The 23494-nt window shown below is 30.8% G+C and overlaps 1 protein-coding gene across 3 annotated transcripts; it reads left to right on the plus strand.

The window, feature by feature from the left end:
* The first annotated feature begins 4524 nt into the window (after positions 1 to 4524).
* On the plus strand, positions 4525 to 6812 carry LOC114402439. 3 transcript variants are annotated; one of them, XM_028365009.1, is made up of 2 exons: positions 4525 to 5133; positions 5230 to 6812. In XM_028365009.1, exons 1-2 carry the CDS (start codon positions 5093 to 5095, stop codon positions 6467 to 6469), a joined length of 1281 nt encoding a protein of 426 aa, XP_028220810.1. In that variant the 5' UTR covers positions 4525 to 5092; the 3' UTR covers positions 6470 to 6812. The 3 variants fall into 3 exon arrangements, with proteins under 3 accessions (XP_028220810.1, XP_028220808.1, XP_028220809.1); XM_028365007.1 differs by having other exon boundaries at positions 4525 to 4839; positions 4937 to 6812; XM_028365008.1 differs by having other exon boundaries at positions 4525 to 4803; positions 4937 to 6812.
* Positions 6813 to 23494: the final 16682 nt, after the last annotated feature.

The raw sequence follows: 23494 nt of genomic DNA on the forward strand, positions 1-23494 counted from the left end.
TTGGTTAAAATTAAACAATGTATTTTCACTCTTTCAGACGATTTCCCTTTATTTTAAATTTTAGTAGAAATAATTTTAGGCTATTAATGTAATTAGATTGCAAGTGTAAATTAAGTTTCATAATAATTTTTATATGTTGTAAAAAATTTATATTGAAAAACATATAAAACTAAATGGTGAGTGAAACTAATTTTAATAAAAAAAAATTAAAATAGATCCTTGGTTAGGTATATTTGTGAGTGAAACTAATTTATAATAGCCAATTCATATGATGATAAACTCCTCTAGAATTTCAGCAAGGACGAAATACATGACCACATTAAATCAGTCTACTATATAATATTATGGAACCAATGATTGATAATTCTCATTTTTGTTCTCTTTTATGAATAAATTATATTTTTGTAAACTACTATATAGCTTCAGATGCTGGGAACACCTTTAGGACTAGGAAAAAAGATGAGTGAGAAGTTTTCAAACTTAAAAAGAAGAATATCATGCTTCAAACAAAGGAACAACTGAATCCATTTTAAGAGTTATTTAGAAATCATTGCTTGATCTCCTCTATGGACTAACCCTCTATTAGGCAAGTTCTTTGATTCTTCCCAGCAAAATACATCACATTGGAGATTATGAAGCTTGTACAAACCAAAGAGACAGAGATATATAGAGAAAATCCAGCTTGTAGAAACCATAGAAAGAAATAATTTTTTTGAATTGATTTTTTTAGTGCTTTGAGTTGCTTACTAATTATAACAAAATTTCACTTCTTTCACATTTGTGCATTTGCTGTCACATGAAGGCTTGTCTGTTTGGCCTTATTGTGAAATATTATGGAGTACACTCGTTGACAGCAATTTTGTGTGTCAGCTACTCTGCTGTCATATAAAAACACTAAAAAGAATTTTGCAAAATACCATGAAGAGTTAAAAGATATGTTTAGCTTTCTACATCGATTCAGGCCAAAATCGATGTAGAATTCTAGACATTCTACATCGATTATTAGAATGACTGATGTTGAAATCTGACATTCTACATCAGTTATTTGAACGACCGATGTTGAAAATCTGACATTCTACATCAGTTTTCAAGACAACCGATGTAGAAATCGGTTATCCTGAAAATCGATGTAGAATGTCAGATTTCAACATCGGTCCCTTAACCGTCGTTGTGTTTTAACGACACCGGGTTACAATGACGCGTGATAACCGATGTAAAAAGGCATCGATAACCGATGTAGAAAACCTATTTTCTAGTAGTGTATCTTAATGTATGAAAATAAATATAAAAAAATGGGTTATACACTAATAATTAAAAGTGTAAAAAATTTTACACAATCATCTAATCACAACTCATAATATATGATAAATTTGTTTTATACTATTAGATTCGAACAAACCTTTATCAAGAAAGAAAAAACAAACCGACGTGAAAAAGTATTAAGATAAAACTTACTGTAGATAAAACTTATTGTGTTCTCATTTTTTAGCTAATAGTGAGTGCTGATTGGTTGGATGGTTCGATAAATGTAATCACTTGTGTGGCTGACTTATTATTTATTTTATGAAAAAAAATGTTTGTGACTACGGTTTAGTTAGGGAGTTTAGGTAAAGAAGGTTGAACTTTTTTCTTTCAAATATTAGTTTCTTAACTCACTATTAGGGAGCTTAATGCTAATTTAGGTAAAGATGGTTGAACTTCTTTTTTCTTCCAAATATTAGTTGCAAATAAATGTTCTAGTTAAACTACGGTTATAGTATTATATCAAAAATAATTTTGACGAATATTATGTGATAACATAAATTATTTTTCCAGAAGGTCACATACAAAATTACGTTACAAAAATTAAGTCTATCAAGATGATCCAAAACCTGTTACTGATATAAACATATTATCTGTGCTTTAAAAATAAATTATCAACTTTTATATATATATATATATATATATATATATATATATATATGAGCTTTCATTTTAAATATTAGGACATTAATTTTTTGTTGTATGGTCTTTTTCTTTATCACAAGTTACTTAAGGATCATTTTTTTTTGTTTTTATATTCTTTAAAATTGTCAAATTATAATTATAAACGAAATTTTCTTTTACACATCAAGATTTTTAATTGTTCCATTTAAATTTATTATTTATACTTTTAATATTGTATACATATCAAAGGCTTTGAGTGTGTTTAACAAGTCATTCTAACTCTAGTAGCTTATAAATGAATTTAACTAGTTTATAAGTTACTTTGGTACATATGAGTTTATTTTAATATCTTTTAGTATATTTTTGGAAGCTACTTTAACTAGCTATTAACTTATGAGCGACTAGCCTTTTTTCTTCTATTTTTGTCCTCACTGATTTACTTGAAATCCCTTCTTAATCCTTTTTATATTGATTATTGCATTGTATATTTTTAATTTTAACCAAAATATTTGGTCACTAAATAAAACTTGATAATAATTTAAAATTATAAAGAAAAAATATTTATATAAATATTTTTGTTTTTGTTTTGAAATATAGTTTGATAAACTAGAAACATTTCTAAGCTATGACCAAGATCCTTTTCAGTTGACCTAATCCATTTACCCTCCTAGTTAAATGAATAGGAGAGTAAGTCATTTGTTGATGTCAATATTTTAAAAGAAAACTGACAATTAATTATATTTAAATTTTAATTGATTTGAAATAATATTTTCTCTCAAATAATTTAAAACTTGAATGGATATCTTGTTCAAATCTTCTCCAAAAGTGATCTTCACGCAATAAGGTTGATCAAATTCAACCTGTCTCGAGATAGTCTAATGTGTTGAATTCTTTAGCAAGATCAAAAACTAAGTCAAATACTAGTGACGGACAAACCGAAATCCAACAATTACATAAGAAATATAGTAAATATTTTAAAGAGAAATACTAATAATAAATGCTCTAACACTCTTTTTTGAACCCTCGATTATTGATTAAAAAACATTTATTAAAAATTTTAAAATTTGACCAATTTCAATTTTCATTAATGAATTTCTCTCATTATTTTATTGTTTTCAATAAACTTTAACTAAAAATTGCATGTGTGTTAAAAAAGTTATTTAGAAAGTGTGCCACCACTCTTTTAATTTTTAAATAAGAAAAAGGTTAAAAAGAGCAGTGTGTCGCTCGCATTCATCTTTAAATATGGTTGAGTTGCGCTATAATAATTTTATTTATGTACTATATATGTCAGTATTGTATGAGCATTTTAGGCACTTTTAGTTGTATTTTTATAATTATGATTTTTAAATTTTATACGAATTATATTTAATATATTTTATTATGGTTATAGTGATTTATGTTCATTTTAAAATATGAATTCTCTCTTGTGATTAAAGTTTTTTATTCTCTCTTTTGTACTTCCGCTAGCAAATGCCTAGAACGTACTTCGAACTTGATGGATTTGAACTCGATCATAATAGCTATATTATGATGATTGAGGCTTTTTAGAGTTGCTACAACGGTTCTTTGTGTTGTAGCTAGGTTCTGTAAACTCCCCCATAACACTTTTCAATCCCTATTGCTAATTTAAATTATGCACAGTATTTCATAAAGGAAACACAAGAAAAAAGAGTGACTATGCCACCGGATTTTATAGAAGCAATAACTAGAGATTTTTGTACGTTTTCATCATGCAAAGTAGACTAATTGGGTTTGTGCGGGTCCTCAATACCAATACTCTGAGTGGAGAAAGTGAGTCACTGAAATTGGAAACTGCATTGTCAAGCAAAACAAAAAAACAAAAAAAACCCTTCTGTCTCCCACCCGTAAATAAAGATTAATAACTCACAACAAAAGGCTTATCCTATTAGTTAAGGATATGTTTGCTTTAAGTATTTTTTTCAGAAAAGAAGAACTAAGTTAATATTAGCTTATACATTAATTGGTAGAATCTCTTTTTTGATATAGTAATTTGTATAATCACTATCTTATTAGCTTATTTAAAAGATGATTTTTAATTTATACATAAAAATAATTTTAACTTATATAAAAAATATTTTATTTGTTTCTATTTTTCTCTCTTAGAATTACTTTAAAAAAAGTATCCAAGCAGATTCAAAATTGACTAATGAATCAAGTACATAAATTACATGATGTCTCACTTTAATTAAAGACTAAGATCATATTTTTGGTTTCCGATCCAACTTGCTGTACACGAATTTTGAGATTAAATAAAAAAAAATTACAAATGAAGTTACTTTTACAAACATTATTTTACCACCCACACTTAATTATTTGTAATGTAATGGATACTCAAAGATCTTATATATCATGAGATCATTAAATAATAACTTTCTTCAACATTCTTCTTTGTCTCTCTTCTTTAAAATTAAAATACAATCAACTCTCTTCAAAATAATATTTTGAGTGACATTTTTTACGCGTGTTCAAATCATCTGATTTTCCATCATTTTTTTCCCCTTTATTGGAGCTACACTAGTATATCCTTATATATAATTATTTCATACCAGTAAAAGAAAGAGCAAAGCAATCTAAGAAAAGAGTGGCATCCAACCAACCCATTACGTCATCATAATCTCCCCTATTCATTTTCATGCTTTCATCCTTCATTTTTCCACCTACTGCCACAACAAGCTCCTTAATCCCCGATTCCATTTCCATCAAAACAACACACTTTATTGAACCTTAATTGTTTCTCTCTCTCTCTCTCTCAGACACACACTTTTCTTTCATTCTTTGTGTCTGAATTCTTGGATTCATCTGACAAACATCTTCAACCTTCAAAAACATCATCCTGTTTACATCTAGAACCAGGTTTTAACTAGTCTCTGTTATTACTCATTCAACTAGGTTAGAAAACTCTGTTCAAGTTCTGTTTAACCCTTTACATGCTTTCTTTCTTTCCAACTATCCACTGATTTGAAGCTTGTTATTCAAATGAAATCAGGGTTCTGAATTTTTGTAGCTGATATATCCAGAAGAGAAATAGGAAATTGGAGAATTAAGTATCCTCGTTGCATGATCATTGATGAACTAAAATATCTATATCAACTCTGTTTGTGTTAATATAGAACAAAGTTTCAAGCGGTAACAACAGGTTAGAATGGATTCATTCAATCAGAGTCATCAAACTACCAGCTTCAGGTACAACCCAAACTCGAACACAGTGAATCATACAGATGATAATGACGATGATGCAGAGTTCTCAGGGATTCTTGATATCTATGTTCATCATGCTAGGAACATTCATAACATATGCATCTATGATAATCAGGATGTGTATGCTAAGTTCTCTCTTACATACAACCCTGATGAGACTCTCTCCACCAGAATCATAAATGGAGGTGGAAAACACCCAATATTCAATGAAAACTTGAAGATGAAGATAACCCAGATGGATGCTGTTCTCAAGTGTGAGATTTGGATGTTCAGTAGGTCAAGAAATCACTTGGAAGACCAGCTTTTGGGATTTGCTTTGGTCCAAATTTCACAAGTTGTTGGCAAAGGAAAGGTGACAGAAGATTATAGCCTTTCCTCCACTGATCTTTTCCATTGTCCTGCTGGAACTGTCCAATTAACACTTTCTTTGGACACATCATTCTCAATCAGTTCCACTGTGAATCCCATATCACAATCAGTTACTAATTCATCCATATCTTCAGAAGTTGTTTTGCTTGATCCAAAAGTTTCACAAGATATGTCAGACCCAGTTGAGTATTCTAGAATTGAATTTCCTGATGTTAGTGTGATGAAGGAGAACCAGAAAATGGTTTCTGAGTACTTCAATTTGGAATCTTATGGTTCTTATGCTTCAAGGCCTAATTACTCAGTGGGATTGCTACCATTTCTTCACCTCGGTGCTTCTCCTCAAGGTGATGATTATGAAATGACTGTGACTGCACCAGATGAGAATCATGAGTCCACTTCTCCAAATGAGACCATTCGGAATCCTGTGTTCCCTACCTCTACTACTACAAGCTTAAGTGATGAAAGAAACTCAGGTGATTCAGTTGAGGAAAAGAATAATTTGAGGGGTGACTCATCAAATTCTTTCAATGTTTCAATCACAGTTGAAGGTTGTCAGAATTCTGGTGGCAGTCCAGAAACCCCAACTTCCAAGAAAGAAAGTGGAGCTAGAGATGACAAGGAGTCAAAGTTCTCGTCAAGCAAGGAAAAGGAGATCAATAGTGATAGGAATACAGAAGCTACAAGATTTGGTCAAGTTTTTTCTGCTTCACTAGGGAACATCAACATGGAGGCTGAGCAATCAGCTATGCAGCAGCAAATAGTTACCATGTACATGAGAAGCATGCAACAATTCACTGAGTCTTTGGCAAAAATGAAGCTTCCAATGGACCTTGACAAACCTGAAAGTGAAGGTCAACTTGGTGTGATTCAAAATCCTAATAGCAGTAAGTTAGAAACTGATAAGAAAAAGGATGGATCACGTGTGTTTTACGGTAGCCGAGCATTCTTCTAGTTATATCTTGACGCAACATGTGTGGAGTGCCAAAAGAATGTGGTTAGGGATTTGATCTCCAGGATTAAGAGATGTTAATCCTTTTAATGGATCTCAATGCCTCTAATGATTAGTCTCCGGCTTTCCGTCGGAAATACTCCAGATTCACTAAAAAAAAATGTTTATATCTTGATGCTGCCTCCACATGAATTGTTTAGTTTATTGTAACACGGGGTACCTCAGTTTCTCTGATGATATTTATCAATTATGACAGATTTTAGTTAATCCTGTGTTGCTTAACCTTCCGTTTATAAAATCTTGTATTTTAGTGCACCACTGTACTCCAAAAAAGATGATACCTTCATGACTGTTTTTCTTTCTCTGTAATGTAGTCATGCGAATTCTTTTGTTAATTACCTATGCTGTTGAAATCATGGAGCATTTTGAGATGTGTTTATTCACTATATAGTATAAAAATTAGCAAATTCATTCTGTGATGATAGTAGTAGTAAATTGTTTTACGTGCTGAAGTAGATTGCAAGAAATTGTCTATTGTCATAACTAAATTCATCATTTTGCTCCATTCATAATTAACGGAGATTTAGAGTGAATTGAAAGGCTTTGATAAGGTTGGAAACAAGTTCAAAGTGACTTTGTTGAGGCCAGACTGAAGTTGTTTTATAGAAAGCATATTAGTAATTACTTGGTGGTTTTAATTAAGACTTAAATGTATTTTTTTTCCTGAAATTTAGTATTTTTTTATTTTCAATCTTATAGTTTTTTTTTTTCCTTTTAGTACTTATAAAATATATTTGTTTTATTTTTTTGATAAAAAATATTTTTTTACTGGTTAAAACATTATCTAAAATATTTTAAGGATAAAAAATAAAATAGACACATTTTATAAAAATTAAAACGAAAAAAATAACATTTTATAAGTAAAAAAAACACTAAATTATAAAAATTAAAAATATATTGAATCCTTTAATTAGCATATAGCATGCATGATGTTGCTACTCATCAAATAATTTCTATCAAACACGTCTCAATCTCCTTTTTGTTTGAGGCTGGTATCACCATCCTCAAGTCGTATATATAGCTACAAAAATCTTACCTGCTTTTTGAAAGTTTTATTGGATGCATTTGACAACACTGTTGCGAAGAGTTCCATGCTTTAATATTTTGCAATGATTGGTAAACCTTATTAGAGAAAACCTTGTTGTAACCCCTTATAATGGCACCTCTTATTAGAAACTGTAATTCAGCAAATTCTAGAATTGAACAAATTATGTGTTTATAAGTATTATTATATCTATAGCCTCAAATATGGGTCCCATGTCATGATCAAAGATTGGGAAATTAGAGCCGAAATTCGTATATTACATTGTAGTTCCGGTGGGTGGTGGGGCAGATTTACACCAATTTTGTCAACAGAATGTGCAACAGATTTCGAAATGAGTGAAAGAAATGAATTTCACTAAAGGAGGACAAGGAAAAGGAAACACAATAAGAGGAATCCGAAGAGCCACGTCCACATTGATTTAATTAGAAAAATGCTATTTACTTATTTTAATTTTTTTTATCACAAATATTAATTTATTAATTTTGTTAAAAATATTGGTCGAAATGTTTGAATTCATGACCTTTCTTTTCTTCCTTTTTCCTTCACCTTTGTTCAATCCCAGCCATTCAACAAATTTTATATCTCCTATTTACTTATTTATTAGATAGTACGTACCTATGCGATGCAAGGGGGAAATTTTGTTAATTATATACAAAATTGTATTAAAAATTTGATTAATTTGAAATTGTAATTTGATAATTTGAAATTGTAATTTTAAAGAAATTTGAAGATCATCTATTGAAAAAAAATATTAAAACTGGCAACCGTATTCTAATAATAATGTTTTCGCCCGGTTTTAATCATTGCAGTATCGTTCGCTCTCAAAAAGATACCTGCAACAAAAAAATGGATAGGTTGAATAGGGTGATAAATTAATTCTCTAGCCTAGGATATTTCAATTGTAACCTTCAAAACATTTTTCACCACATCTTAGAATTAAACTTATTCACCAATATTATTCATTAGTTATTAGCTTTTAGGGCTAAATATTCTTAAAGTATCGTCAACGTACATGTGAGTTCCGTGCTAAATTCGTCCTATTAAATATAGTATAAGTTGCATAATCTCATTAGTCAAAATTTACTTTTAATCAAATATATTTTACGCATTTTCTAATAAAAACAAAGTATTTGGATGATGTCATTTTGAATTAAAAATAATACTTAACTACGCAAACTTTAAATAAAATGAGTTACTGTTCAAAATTATCTTATATTTGTTTTTTTCTTTCTCTTTTTCCACTTTTGTTTCTCTCAAAGCTGCTCATGTTCATCTGAGAGGTAGTAAAAAGATAGAGAAATACATTAACATCCAAAAATAGACAAAAAGTATAGAGAGATAGATAGGCTCACCATTATGTCTTTTTTGGACGGTCTTTTGTAGTCCTATTGTCATTTTCTTTAAAATCTAGGTTTCACTTGTGCTTTTGATCAATCTTTGACAAATTAACTCTTGATTTTATGTGATAATTTGATTATAAATCTTCAACTAATTGAGCAATAGTCTATTGTTTCGTCAACCTAGGATATCAAAACAAAAGGAAAAGTTGAACACAAAACAAATATTAACAACAAAATGAGGGCAAAAAAAAGTAGAAATGACATTTAAAAAAAGGAAAAATGAATAGAAAATAAGCATCCTCACAGAGAAATACAAAAAAAGAAATAAGAATAGGGTCAAATAATTACTTGGCTGTAGAAGAATAGCATGAGAATGTCAGAAGAATGAAAGAAGGTTTTGATAAAAGGAAGGATGTGTGGAAGTGAAAGGGATTTCAGATTTACGAAACCAAATTGACGTGATCCATTGGTATTTGCAGCGATGTGTTAGGTTTTATGTAGACGATGAAAAAATTTAATTGAATTTGAATTTGAAGTGATAACATGCTGGAACGATAATAATGAGTTTAATTCAGGAGTGTAATTTAATTCTCCTAAAAATATGTCATCCCTAAATTAATTTCTTAAAATTATAAATAAGAATATTGAATTTATTAATATAATTACATTTAATGCAATAATAATTTGTGCATATAAAAGTATTTGAGTTTTTTAAAATTTAATGTTTCAAATTTGAATTTAATTAGCTATTGAATTTAAGTAGATAATTAGTTTAATTAGCAATATTTGATTTTTTTTCTCTAATTATGGTGACTTTAAGTTGATAATTAGTTTAATTAGCAATATTTGATCTTTTTTCTCTAATTGTGGTGAATTTAAGTAAATAAAATGAAAAAAAATATTTGAAATATGTTGATACTCTTTTAAAAGTGATTTAAGTTTTAAAAAGTATGATATATTTTTTAATTAATACTTCAATCCAGGGTATTTGATATTAAAATAAAATATATTTTAAATTAAAATTATCTTTAATTTAAATTAGTATCTATTTTAGGGAAACTATTGGAAAAATCCTTTAATATGCACCTTGTGGGAATTTGTTTTTCCCTAAAGTCCTTTTCATAAGGGAGATCGACAATGTGTTTCTTTCTATCCCAAAATGCATGTGGCAAATTAGAACAGACAGTTGATTCAATATGACTTAACAAGGATTGAATTCTTTCTTTTATTTGGGGTTTTCCCAGTTGTATTTGAGTATTATTAAAAGATACATCTTCTTTTAAGAAGTTAATTTGGTTAATCTTATTTTCTATAAGATTTATATTTCTGGAGATTGGTTTGGTAGAGAAATTAAATATAATTTTTCTTCCTAAATGATTTGTAGTTATTCCTTCGTTAGATATTTGAATGGGAAACATGGCTCTAATGAAGGGAGTTGAAGAAAGTTTGTATTAATCCCAAGACCTTGGTTTTCAATGATTGCATTGGATAGCTTGTAATTGATTTTTAATTGAGATCTACTTGTTGTACTTAGTTTCTCTGAAGTTTTTTCAAAGAATTTTGTGGAAATTAATCCCTCTAAAATACAATTTGAATTAGCCCCTATGTCAAATAGGGTCATTGTGCCTAAAACAAAATCATTAATAATAAATTTAATGTTTATGTAAAATTTTTGGATTTTAAACTTGTTGATTAATCCCATAAACATATCATCTTCCAAATTTTCAGTTTGGTTTTCTTCACTGTTTTTGACACTTTCAAAATCACTATCTTCCTCAAGTTGAGAAAGGATGATTTGGTGAAGTTCTTGTTGTTGTCGAAGTTCTTTAACTTCTCTTTTTAGATTATTAATCTCTGTTTGAAGATCTTGGATTGTTTTTGGTTTTGCTGAAGTATTTTCTAACCTTTTGAATATGTTGCTAGCATCAAATTTATTATTTGTAATAAAATCTTTTTGTCTGGGTTTATTTTCCAGGGTCTTTTTTAATTTTTCCAAAAAAACTTTCTTTTCCTAGGGATCAGGTACAAAATTGATTGCTTCAAACAAAAGATCTTGTTCTCTCGTTAGAGTGTTAATTTGCCCATCATCATTCGTTGATGATAGTTGGTCATCCTCTTGGATTATGTTGAGATTTTCTTCAGAGAGCATGGAGGATGAAGTTTTTGTTTCTTCCTCCGAAGTTTCTATGAGCAAATTATTTATTTACTCTTCGATAGCTGGTTCTAGGTTAAGATTTCTTAGTTTGTTCTTTAACCTACAATATTTGCTAATGTGGCCTTGTTTTCCACAATTGTAACATGTTATTTTTTATTTTAACTTTTGTCTGGGATTTTCCATTTCTTTACTAGTTGACGGTTTGTGCGAGTATCTCCTTCTTGGAAATCTCTTTTTGTGGACAGGTTTACTCTCATGGATTTCTTTCCTAGGGGTTTGTTTTTTCTTTTGTTTTGGACAAGCTCGTAATCCAAATTGTTCGCAGAAAGAACCTAAGTCCCTCTTTGTTTGAGCCTTTTCTTTTGCTAATTATCTTTGGATTTTGTCATCTTGACAAATTTTTAGGGCTACTTTTTGGACATAAGAAATCAATTGGCCGTAACTTAATGTTTCATATGGAATGTCTCCATTAGCAGATTGGCTATGGATTTTATCTCTAACCTTATCTCCTAATGATCTTGGAAGACCGGCTAGAAATTTTTCTTTCCCAAAAGGTTGTTGATTATCTTCTCTAGTGTAAACTCTGGTTAGGAAGGTATCTCTGTACCATCTAAAATCGGCTAAAATTCTACACTTAAGATTTGATAATAATTCTGCAGACCTATCTTTCCAAAGAGATGGGTCTCCAATAAAATGTTGGGCTATTGTGAATATCAGTGTATTAATAGCGTCAGGAATCTCCTTATTATCGTTATTAGTAATGACTTTTTCATTGAGATCCGTCTTGACTGCGTTGTAAATTTTGGATTTTTCTTCATTAGTGAGATAATTATCCCACCAACCTTTTAATTGTCCAGAAAATCCTGCCACTAAGATATCTATAATGGTTTCTTCCGAACACTCATGGGACATTTGGTAGGTTGTAGCTACCATGGTCATGTGTTGGAGTGTATTCATGATATTGTACTCCATTTGGGCATCTATGTTCCACTTATAAATGTTATTTGCACTAAAGATTTTAAAATTATCCTCACCTCTTTCTTCTAGTAGAAGGTCAGGGGCAGTTGGTCTTTGATAATATAACTTGGAGGGTGTTTTCCAGTGTTTGGAATTTATTGGATTTATGTCTTTTTCTGATACCGAACCTATCTCAGCTGCATTTTCTGACTTTTGGTCACTATCTTCATTGAGGACATTAATTAATTTGGAGGTACTTCTTGTTACCATTTTTGATGTTCCTTCTGAAGGTTGGGGAGTTTTGGGGATGACTTTGAGTAAACTATCAAGCTTGTTTAATAATTCACTATTATTGCCACCTACTCCTTCTATTAAGGACTTGTTTTTTCTAAGTTCCCTAATTTTTCGTTTAGCTTTATCGCTAATTTTGAAAGGCTTGAACAATGGTTTTTCAATGGGAATACTTGGTGAAGCTTCCTCAACTGATTTTTGTTTAGGAACTACTTTAGTTTTAATGGATTCTCCTAAAACTTGTAAATATTTATTGGTATAATTTGCCTGTTCCATTAGGCTTTTAATGTCTTTAGAGGTTACTTCCTCATTGACATTTTTTGTTTTGAACGGAATGGCCATGATAGGTTTATTGTTACTGTCTTTGACATTCAGTAACTGATATTGTGTTGTGGGAGGTAATTCTGATTGGACTAACTCACCATCTTTCATTTGCCAGTTCGTTATAACATTTGTTGTTGGATCACCTATGATGTCTTGCTTCCATGGGTAATCTATATCCTTTTTGATGGTATAAGCATGGAACCAATCAAAGAAAAGGACATTAATTTTGACTCTTTCGACAAATTCATAGAACTTGTCTTGGATCTGTTTTTTGTTTGTACCCTTATATGTTGGAACGAGTGGCCTCAGAATAATTAAGAATGGGGAGTTGAATTAATTATGAACGTGTCTTGACTAATTAAAAATTTATCATTCTTAATGTTACTAGATTCAATTAAGTTTTACTACTAAGTTATGAGAAAGTAAAGAACAAAAACAATAACTTAGACAAAAGTAAAGTGGAAATAAATAGTGCACAACGGAAAAGTAAAGAGCGTAGGGAAGAAGAAAACAAACACAAGTTTTATACTGGTTCGGCAACGACCCGTGCCTACATCCAGTCCCCAAGAAACTCACGATTCTTGAGATTTCCAATAACCTTGTAAAATCCTTTACAAGCAAAGAACCACAAAGGATGTACCCTCCCTTGTTCTCTTTGATCAACCAAGTAGATGTACCCTCTACTTGAAGCGAACCACAAAGGATGTACCCTCCCTTGTGTTCACTATTACAACCAAGAAGCTACCCACTTCTTACACATAATTCTCAGATGGTTAGTTCTTTGAATTCAATGTTTGGGCAAAGAATTCTCAGACGGTTAGTTCTTTGAATTCTTTTGGCAAGAGGGAGAAGGAAAGAAGAAGAAGAAAATATAATAAGCAGAAGTTTTTTCCCAATGAACTTTTCTTGACAAAACAAGTATTGAACAAAAACTCTTAGAAAGATGTTGAGAAATGAATCAGAAAGTTATCTTCTTAAAATTTGTGCCATGGTCACATATTTATAGCCATTTGATGACTCAAGTAAAAAGTTTGTGACTCTTGGCAATTTCTTCAAAACTAGTCACTTTAAAAGTTGTGACTTCTTTTGAAAAACTAGTCACTTTAAAAGTTGTGACTCTTTTGAAAACTAGTCACTTTAAAAGTTGTGACTTTTTAAAAAAATCTTCAGAAACTAGTCACTTTAAAAATTGTGACTTTTGGTAATTTTATTTTTCAAGATCAATCACTGGTAATTGATTACCATTATAGTATAATCGATTACACATCAACAAATGTGACTCTTCATGTTTAGTTTTGAAAACCAACATTTAGAAACACTGGTAATCGATTACAAATATTGTGTAATCTATTACACAAGTTTGAAAATGTTTTATCACAAGTTGTGACTCTTGAAATTTGAAATCCAATGTTTAAAAACATTGGTAATCGATTACTACTTTGTAAAACAGTTATAAACTGTTTGGGCATCTGGTAATCAATTACTGTTTTCTGGTAATCGATTACCAGAGTTGAGAGCAAAAACTCTGGTAAAAGATTTTTCTTTGAAAAATTCTTTTGAACAAATTGTGCTATTATATCTTTTCTTTTGCAAAAATCTTTTTATACTTATCTTGATGTTTTTCTTGAAGTTCTTGCATATCTTGAGTCTTCTCTTGAATCTTGATTCTTGATTGAATGACTCTTTGATTCTTGAAACTTGCTTGACTCTTGATTCTTGAATTGAGTCTTTGACACCATCAAAATAAACTTGGAAAGCTTTGCTTCCACATTATAATGCTGAAAAACCATCTCCTTTAAGGTTCATTCTCCAGAGAATAGAAGTCTTTCCTAAGGGTTTCCTTATCAATGCTAAAGTTGTTAGATAACATCATAAGGTTCTATAGAAGAATAGGTTGGGGACTGGATCGACTTTTGGTCGTCCTCCTGTTCTTGGTTGTAAGTTGTTCTAGGAATACTAGATGTAGTATTTAATCCTTGGAGATTTACAATAGGAAATTGGTTGTGTGACTCAGATCTGGTTAATCCTACTGGGATTGAATGGGTTTTAACCGAAAAAGACCTTCTGGCTGATTCATATTTAGACCTAGAGGCTTCTATTCTTGATGAAAAGGAATTTCTCCTATTAAAGGTTATTTCTACCTTACCAGAGTTATCCTATTTAATTTGTTGAATGGTCAGAGCGGGTCGGGGAACAGACGGTGTGGCCTTATCCATGACCCATTTTTCAGGAAGAGTTACCTCATCCCATTTTATTGTCCTTGGGAGAGAAACATTGACCTTTGTCATATCAGTGATAAACAAAGTTGTCTCTCCTTTTTGAGGTTTTAAAAGGACTCTAGACGCACAAGTATTCATGACCTTGTACTGTATCCTATAAATTAAAGTTGTTGGAATTGATCATTCTTTCATGTCAAGGCCATGAAAGTGGATGTTTAAGAACAAAGAGTCAAGAATGTTTCTGTCCATGAGACCACTGTTTTGTTTGGATAACAGTTGAAATATACTAGACCTTGTCCTAAGCTTGTTTCTACCTTTCCGATTAGGGAATCTTTAAATTTATTATGCCTAATATCTCTAAGGTACATCAAAACTGCTGCATCTATGCCCATATCAATTAAGGGCTTGATGGCTACTTGAACACAATCGATGTGTAAATGTTTGTACTTACGGCTATATTCATAAATTGATTTGTTTGAAAGTAAATGGAATTCTTCCCCTATATCTTTTCCTAGAGGAATATTAATTTCTACTGTTCTGATTATATAATCAAAGTTATGTTTTTCTTTAATTGTTTCAGGAACATACAGTGTATCCTGAGAGATTTCTGGAATGTTCCAGTCATCCATGTTTTGATTTATATCTTTGAATCAGACTTCCTCATCGAAGAGATTGTGTTTTGGGGCGACCTCGTGGGTCTTGTTTTCATGCTCATTAAGCAAATTGTTGTTTTTGGGTGAGTTCATTGAAGAAGAGGATGAAGACGAGTTGGATTTAAATGAAATGCGAGAAAAGGAACGTAAAAGGTGAGACATGATAAATTCATCCTCCAATATCTTTGTCATCATATGGTTCCATAGAAATATTTCTGTAAGCATATATGTAACTAAATTTCCTGGATCTGAAAAATTTAAGAAACCCTCTTTTTTTTTTTTTTTAAACATGCAATATAGTTTGAACGATACTTCCATAACCACCAGTATATTATGTCTTAACATTTTATTTGAACAATACACCTTAGTCTTACTGCCCTTCATCATCCACGGGTCTTACTGCTACAGTATTATTCAACTAAAATATCAGACTGTTGTGCTTCCAAAAAATACTGTTCAAACATATACTGTTTAAATTAAAATTACTGTACACAGGTTCAAATCCATGAAATTAGTTAACATATGTCTTTACGGACACTATTCCTACTTCCCCATCAGGCTCTGATACTAGAGATCAGCGAAAAAGGATACAACGGACAGATAAGAAGTAAGAATGCAGTATGATAAATGCAAATAGAACTAAAAAGTTAAAAACAGTTATCAAGGGCACATCGGAGACTGGCTTACAAATCCCAGATTTTCATAAACAGAGAAACCAAAGCGGGGGCAGAGTCACACAGGATCGGCAGAGACGAAGAAAGGAGATGAATGAAAAATTGGAATTTATTAAACTTGGAAGAAGTGCTTACAAAAGTTGTTCTTAAGCATATATATATATATATATATATATATATATATAAACATTTACAAAGAAAACTTCATGAAACAAGCAAAGGCAAGATGAAGATGGAATAACCCCTCCATAAAGATCCAAGCACATGATGAAGGAAAATGGACGTTTTAGGCTCCTTTGAACTCAAGAACTCCAATCTGTTAGCAAGCAACTAAGAAGAAGAATTTGGTGAGGGAACAAACAAAGAGCTCCACGGACAGCTCACCCAAAAGAAAAGCAGTCAAGGTTTGACTATGTGGTGAGGTATTCAAAATGTGAGGCAAAGTGGCTTAGTTAAGTTCATGGGTTTTTTATGCTGCTAGTACCATTGTGACTTTTAAGGCTGGATTAATTAGCATATAAATCTTTGGGTAATAAGCTGTTGGTGTTGGACGTGCAAGCCATGTCCATTGTTGGGCATTTTTGCTTTTCCAATTTTAACTTTAAAAGGTTAAAGTAGGATTAGCAAACAAAGTAAATTTGCTTTACTAAATCCGGTTAATCTCTAGTTAATTATTCTAGATAATTGTGCTAATTATCTAGAGTAATGTGTAATCCAAATTAATCTCACCCAGTACAAATCTGACACAAAGTAACTTTATAGAGTGTAAATTTACACAATGAAAATTCACACTTGATAAATTCTTTTGTCCTTAGATAATCTCTATTTTAAAAAAATTTTGGTCTCACAAAGTTAATAACACGATATTTTATAAAAATGTTAGGAAAACATGTAATTAAATTATATGTACACATGCAGTATAAATTTAAAGTGTAAAAATTTGATTTTAATTAAAGTTAAGTTTTATTAAGACTTGTCGCATAAAATAATAAACATATAATTCAAAATTTCTTTAATGAATTAAATTAAATTTTTAAATGTAATTATTTTTAATTTTTAATAAAGTTTCACTGGGTACACAAACATAGCATTTACTATTGTTTGAGTTGTAAATTGTTAGGGTCTTACATACAATCATGGAGAATGTAGAATATGATACAAATTAAAATTAGAGAAAAAATGGTAGATATGGCTTAAGAATCTATGAATAAAGTTGAGTTGGAGAAAGAACCCATTATTAAGAGAACCTATAGGATCCCACACTTGGAATATTGGAAGTTGGTTGGATCAAAATTGCTTTTAATGAGCTAATTCATTAGAATATGGCCTTATATATATATATATATATATATATATATATATATATATATATATATATATATGACACTCTTCTAACCTTAGATTTGTGCTATTTATATGTGTTGCATGAGATGTGGCCATACGCTACAAAATAACACAATTCAGGGTTGGTCCTTAGTGGTCACACCCTTCTAATTGCAACTAGCACAATACACATAGAAAACCGTAGTGTGAACATTGAGATGTTTGCTTGTGTGTGTGTACACCTCTAGAGACTGACTTCTTTGCCTCGTTTAGTGAGAAAAAAGTAACAGTTTTATCATATTTTCTTATTGTTTCGGTTCGTGTCATTTACTTGAATAATAAAGAGACATAATTTATTAGTTCTACTCAATTGTCCCATGTCTCAAACCTATCAAATCACTACAAAGTCACAATTTTTCTAGAACATTATCGCATTTCATTTTTAATCAAATTATGCTGTTCGAACGACATATCACTACTAAAATAAATAAGATTCAACTATGGTGATATGACTATAGTTTTATCAAAATCGTCATTGTTAAAAATTAGGTGGTATTTTTGTAAATATTAGTAAAATTTCAATGATGGTTTTCAAAAAACGACGTTGAAATCGAAAATGAAGACGATTCTTGGGAGATCATCCTTAAAATCACTAATTCAATGAAAAATTGTCTTTGAAAGTTAAGTGTTGTGGCTTTGTTTACTCATACTCATCAGAACCTTTCCCTTTCTCGTGTCTTTGTGTGTCTTTGCCTAGCCAAGACCACAATAACTCTTCCCCACTGATTAGCGGCATCGTTTCAGGTAAGGTTTAGCTTAATGTTTGGTTCTTGTCCGTATTACCCATTTCGGTAGATTAATGTTTGATTCTTGTCATTGTTAAAGTCGTCGTCATAGTGTATCGTGCACCATTGCTCTCTCATCATTGAAGTCGTCGTTGTTTTCGTGGGGGTCGTACTTCACATCCAGGAGGGCAATGCAGGAACCAGATCGAAGCGAGGTTCTGGGAGGTAGGGAGGTGTCAGGGGGACAACGAAGGTGCTTAGTTGATTGACTTTGTTCTCGATGTTGTTAGGAAAGAGGCAGAAATATGTGACTGCCTTCAAGGTATAACTTACTCTAACCTCCTCTCATTACGACTTTGTTTTAGGGTTTTGTCTTTGTTTTTAGGGTTCTTGTGTTTATGCTATTATTATTTTGGTTGGAGTTTGTTTGTTTGTGTTTGAGAGTTGAGCCATGTTACTTTTGAAGTACATAAGGTGATCTAAGAGTTTGAGATCGTAAAAATGAATGGTCTTAACTTTTAATATGCATTTTTTTGGATTTTGTGTCCAACTTTATGCTGAAAACCAATATGGTACATATTTTTACAAGTGTCTGAGTAAATTGTATTTAATTGATGATGTTGTTCCATCAAAATGGCATCATATTTTGATATGCCCTTTAGTCAATTCTTATTTCATTTAATAAATGTTTGGAATGTCATATCTTTATCTTTGTGGTTTCTAATTGCCTTGAAATTTTGATTAATTTCTATCCTTTTTTTCATGATGGAAGTTATCATTAAAAAGAATTATTTTGGTATAGAAACCATGGAAGGGAGAACGTGACTCTTGTTTCTTGTTGTATTAGGTGCTTGGGCATGTGATGCAAGGGAACTGGTAACTCTGGCACTTCCAGTAATATTGCTCATTAATTTCATTCTTGCCTTTCTTTGCTTTTTATTATCCTGCTTAGGAAGACAATATAGTAGAGGCATGTATTGTACTTGATATTTTAAAATTTTAGACCCCCATTTATTAACAAGTTTAGGTGAATGTGAAAAATTTAAGGATTAGCAAGTTATTTATGCATAGATTTTACCTATGAACAATTAAAAAAATGAAGGAATTGACAACTAGTCAATTGTCAAAAAATCATACTAAAATAAAGGGTGGTTTGAAAAGTTTATAGTTTGGATTTTGGAATTATTGAGGTTTACCAATTTTGTGGGATAATCTCAAACCAGACACTGTTGATTGAATAACTTTGACCATTTTCCAGAGGCTTTTCCCTTCATGGGATTGAAGCTCCTGGTCTAACATTAATAAGTCATTTCTTCTTCTAAGCATGACTAATAATTTTGAATTTTATCAAAAGCTTTTTTTTTTTTTTTAATCAAAGATGACATTTTGTTCAAATCTTTGGAACTTTGCTTTGAATGATTTTCTGTTAAATATAGTTTAAAATACAAATGTGACATAAATAATTTTATGCACTACTACAAAAAACACTTTCTAAGTCGATTATTTTGTGCATTTTACATCGGTTATTAGCCGTCGGCGTAGGAGAAAGTCTACACTTTCTACGACGGTTACCTAGAGAGCTGTCTTAGAAAAATATGCTATTTTAAAATGATTCTTAGTTAAAAACCATTTTAGAATGATACCTTTCTAAAACAGTTCTTTAGAGAACCGTAACGTTTTAAAATGGTACACTTTCTAAGACGGTTCTATGAAAAATTGTCTTAGAATATTATTTTTTTTATCGATTCTAAAACAATTTTCTTAGAAAACCGTCTTAGAATGTGTAATTCTAAGACGATTTTTCAAAGAACCGTCTTAGAATGCGTTTTTTTAATAAAAAAACAACGTGTACATACTCAAGGTACATTTTGTTGTTGGTGGCCTTGTGCAGCCACGTGACTACCCATAACAACTCATCCATGTATCCCCTCACCGACGCATAATAGCTCTTTAATTACCACTTCAACACTAGCATCATAATTTCCCCTATACTTGTCCCCGAACTCAAACAAATGCAAAAACACACACTAACTATTTTCATTCCAACAATACTTCTTAAAAAATGCTAATAAATGTCCTAAAGACAAGACACCATTAATTCCTAGAAAAAAAACATTAGAAAAACCTCTAGTGAAGTAAATACCAATGAAAAAAAAGACATAAACTTCCAATCTCACGAAAATTAAATGGATTTTAAATCTGCTGTGCAACCAAAAAAATTACAATATATTTTCAATTTTTTAATAATACAAAAGCATGTGAATTTTGTGAATGTATAGTGCAAATAAAGCCTTTTTTAATGCAAAAAAAAATCATAAAAGGATAATACTTTTTTTATAAAAAAAATGTTTAGTTCCTCGTAATAAATTTTATAAATTAATTAATTATTTTTTTATTTTTAAAATACTATTAATAGATAAAATTTTTTGAGGGATCTGAAACGGTCTCTCTCTTGCTCGATGGTATGACGGCAAAGCAACAATTCAAGCTCATGTTTCAATGAATAAGATTTTTTTTTAAAGAAAAACTCCCTTGTTGAGTTGTCAAAATAATTTATTGGATCAAGGCACATAAAAAATGAAAAATTGAAGAATTGGAAGCATACCTCGTGCATGTGCCACAAGGAAGCATGCCAAAGAGCTCTATGAGCCCATCTTGCCTAAAATTCCATAGCCACCTTAAAATTAGACATACCCAATTGAATTCAAGAGGCAAAATTGAATTATATACCCAATGTCATAATAAATAGATATAGAAGTATAGGACTTACAATGGCACCAACAGAGAGGGAAAATGTGCATAGCATTTCAGACTAAGGAACATCTCCACCCTATGCCAACACAAACTCAATATTTAGATGAAAAAAATAGCATAAACATAGACCAATTGAACTAAATAAAACTAAAATCAGTGTGAATTAATATACTTCCATTTGCCAGGGGAACCTATAATAAACGACAAAGACTGCCATAAAGGTTTATTTTAGCAGAAAAAAGGGGCAATATCAGAAGCCAATACACACACATAAATAGACATTTGTCACAACACTACAACATTTTCCCTTGATGCTCCACAAAAAATACAGCCCCGCATTTACAACACTTAATGAGTGAAATCAATCTTAACTACCCTATAGACAAATTATAGATACATGTAATTTGCTTCCAATAATTTTAATTATATATCTGTTTCTAGATCAACTATTATTCACAATGAACTCAACAACAATAATCTCAAGCAGAAACGACTTCCATAAATTAACCTATGGAAATATGTATTTTTTTTAGTTTTTTGGAATTTAAATTCTAAACAATTGAAATATTTCATCGGATGAAAATTTTATATACTTTCAAAATTTAATTCCTAGAAATATGAAACCAATATAATCACTTGTTGCTTATTAAAAATAATATATATAATGATTTGAAATTAAAAATTAAGGTGTGAATAGGAAAGAAAACTGTTGAAAGCAATAGTCCTTCTCTAATTGGATTAGTGGGCTAAGCTCAAAGATGGAGGAGTACCTAGTGAGTATAAAATGCATGTGGCTCTCGTGGTTTGGCGCCGGTGCTTAAGAAATAACAATGGCTTCGAACAAAAGGCATTTCGTGGAGGAAGGCGATGATACTCACCATAAACTACATAGATGATGCTAGTACAATAACCACCTTTTTTTTTTTTACTAAAATTCTTCCTAAATTCCATTTGAAAATGAAAGAAACTAAACCTTTATAAGATCCATTTGTTAAAGTAATTACAGCAAAAAACTACACGTATGTCATTGTATGTAAAAAATATATAAAACTTTCAGCTATTAATTAAGTGAAACTTGTTATAAAGTTTTAATAAATAAAAACTTGTTATGGAGTTAAATTCATATTCCTTATACAATTAGTAACACTACTTTTTTTTGGCTAAAAATTAATAGTGGGTGGGCTAACTACAACTACTGACATTTAAGCCTAGACATGTATTTATTACACACAAAGGAATTATAATTTAAAAAACATGTTTTTATAGTAATATGGAATGTTATTAAGTTTTATGCTTAATTTTAATTTCCTAATTTCATTAAATAACAATCATATTAAAAAAAATCGGTGAAATCTAGAACTTATTAACTTTGATAGAAATAAGGCTTCTTATTAACTTTAAATTGAAAAATCTAAAACTTATTAACTTTGATAGAAATAAGAGGTAGAAAGCTAGGTGTAGAGATAAAAATAAAAGGTGCCAAACCTTTTGCTTTACGCTGTGTGTATGCATTAATTCCTCTGCTCCAAGCCAACTATATGATCAGTGTATTAAATATGAAAAGTGAAACTCAACCTTCACTTTACCTCTTCTATTCTCCCTACACACAAAGGAATAATACTGTTATTGCAGGCTTTCAATTAAGGGTTAAAGACATGCAAAAACTGCACCTAGCTAGTGTGTAATAAATATATGCCTAGGCACGTTAAATGTTGAAACACTAGAGTGGCTACATGCACTAATAGAGATTTTGTTTTTTGTTTTTATGTGAAAGTACTACTACTACACTAATAGAGATGCTTTATTGATCTATAAAATATCCTTTGAAATCACGCTGCACTTTCAAAAGATGAATCACATAGACTAATTCCCCCAAATAAGAAAGAACCATCAAGTAAGACATACCCCAAGCATGGTAGCCATATTTGGGTGGATCATTCCAGAACCTTTAGCCATTCCCCCAACTCTGACCTTAGTTCCTCCAACCTAACCAACACCCAACATGGAGGAAAGCTTAACAAAATTATGGAAAGCTATCATATCAGTGAAGCCGTAGGTTTGTTTTTTAAATTAGTCCTATAACTTTTGGCTGTTGAGTGCTGACCCTATATATATCAACAATTCATTCAAGTGAAATAAACAAGGCAATTTTATGATTTATCCGTAGGACTAAATGCATCCATACATACAAATGTCAAATGTGTGTTTTATCTATATTTGTATGTGTGCTTATAAAATAGTTACATACAAACTACTTGTATCAACTAAAAACAAGTGAGCAAAAAATAGTAAGTAATTGCCTTGTATGCAAGATCTGTCGTGGTGATTGCCATAGCTGTATAATCTGCCCTGTATGCAAGCTAATAAGATTTGATGAACAAAGGATTGAAAAGTAAACACAACAAGTGTTGTTCAGACTTATATACTTCTCAAGGACTAAGAAACTAA

The sequence above is a fragment of the Glycine soja genome, chromosome 20 (assembly GCF_004193775.1).
Source record: "Glycine soja cultivar W05 chromosome 20, ASM419377v2, whole genome shotgun sequence".
In the NCBI taxonomy this organism is placed as follows: domain Eukaryota; kingdom Viridiplantae; phylum Streptophyta; class Magnoliopsida; order Fabales; family Fabaceae; genus Glycine; species Glycine soja.

Bases quoted from the DNA above. Each gene is read 5' to 3' on its own strand.
- LOC114402439 (XM_028365007.1), top strand. From the start codon at position 5,093: ATGGATTCATTCAATCAGAGTCATCAAACTACCAGCTTCAGGTACAAC.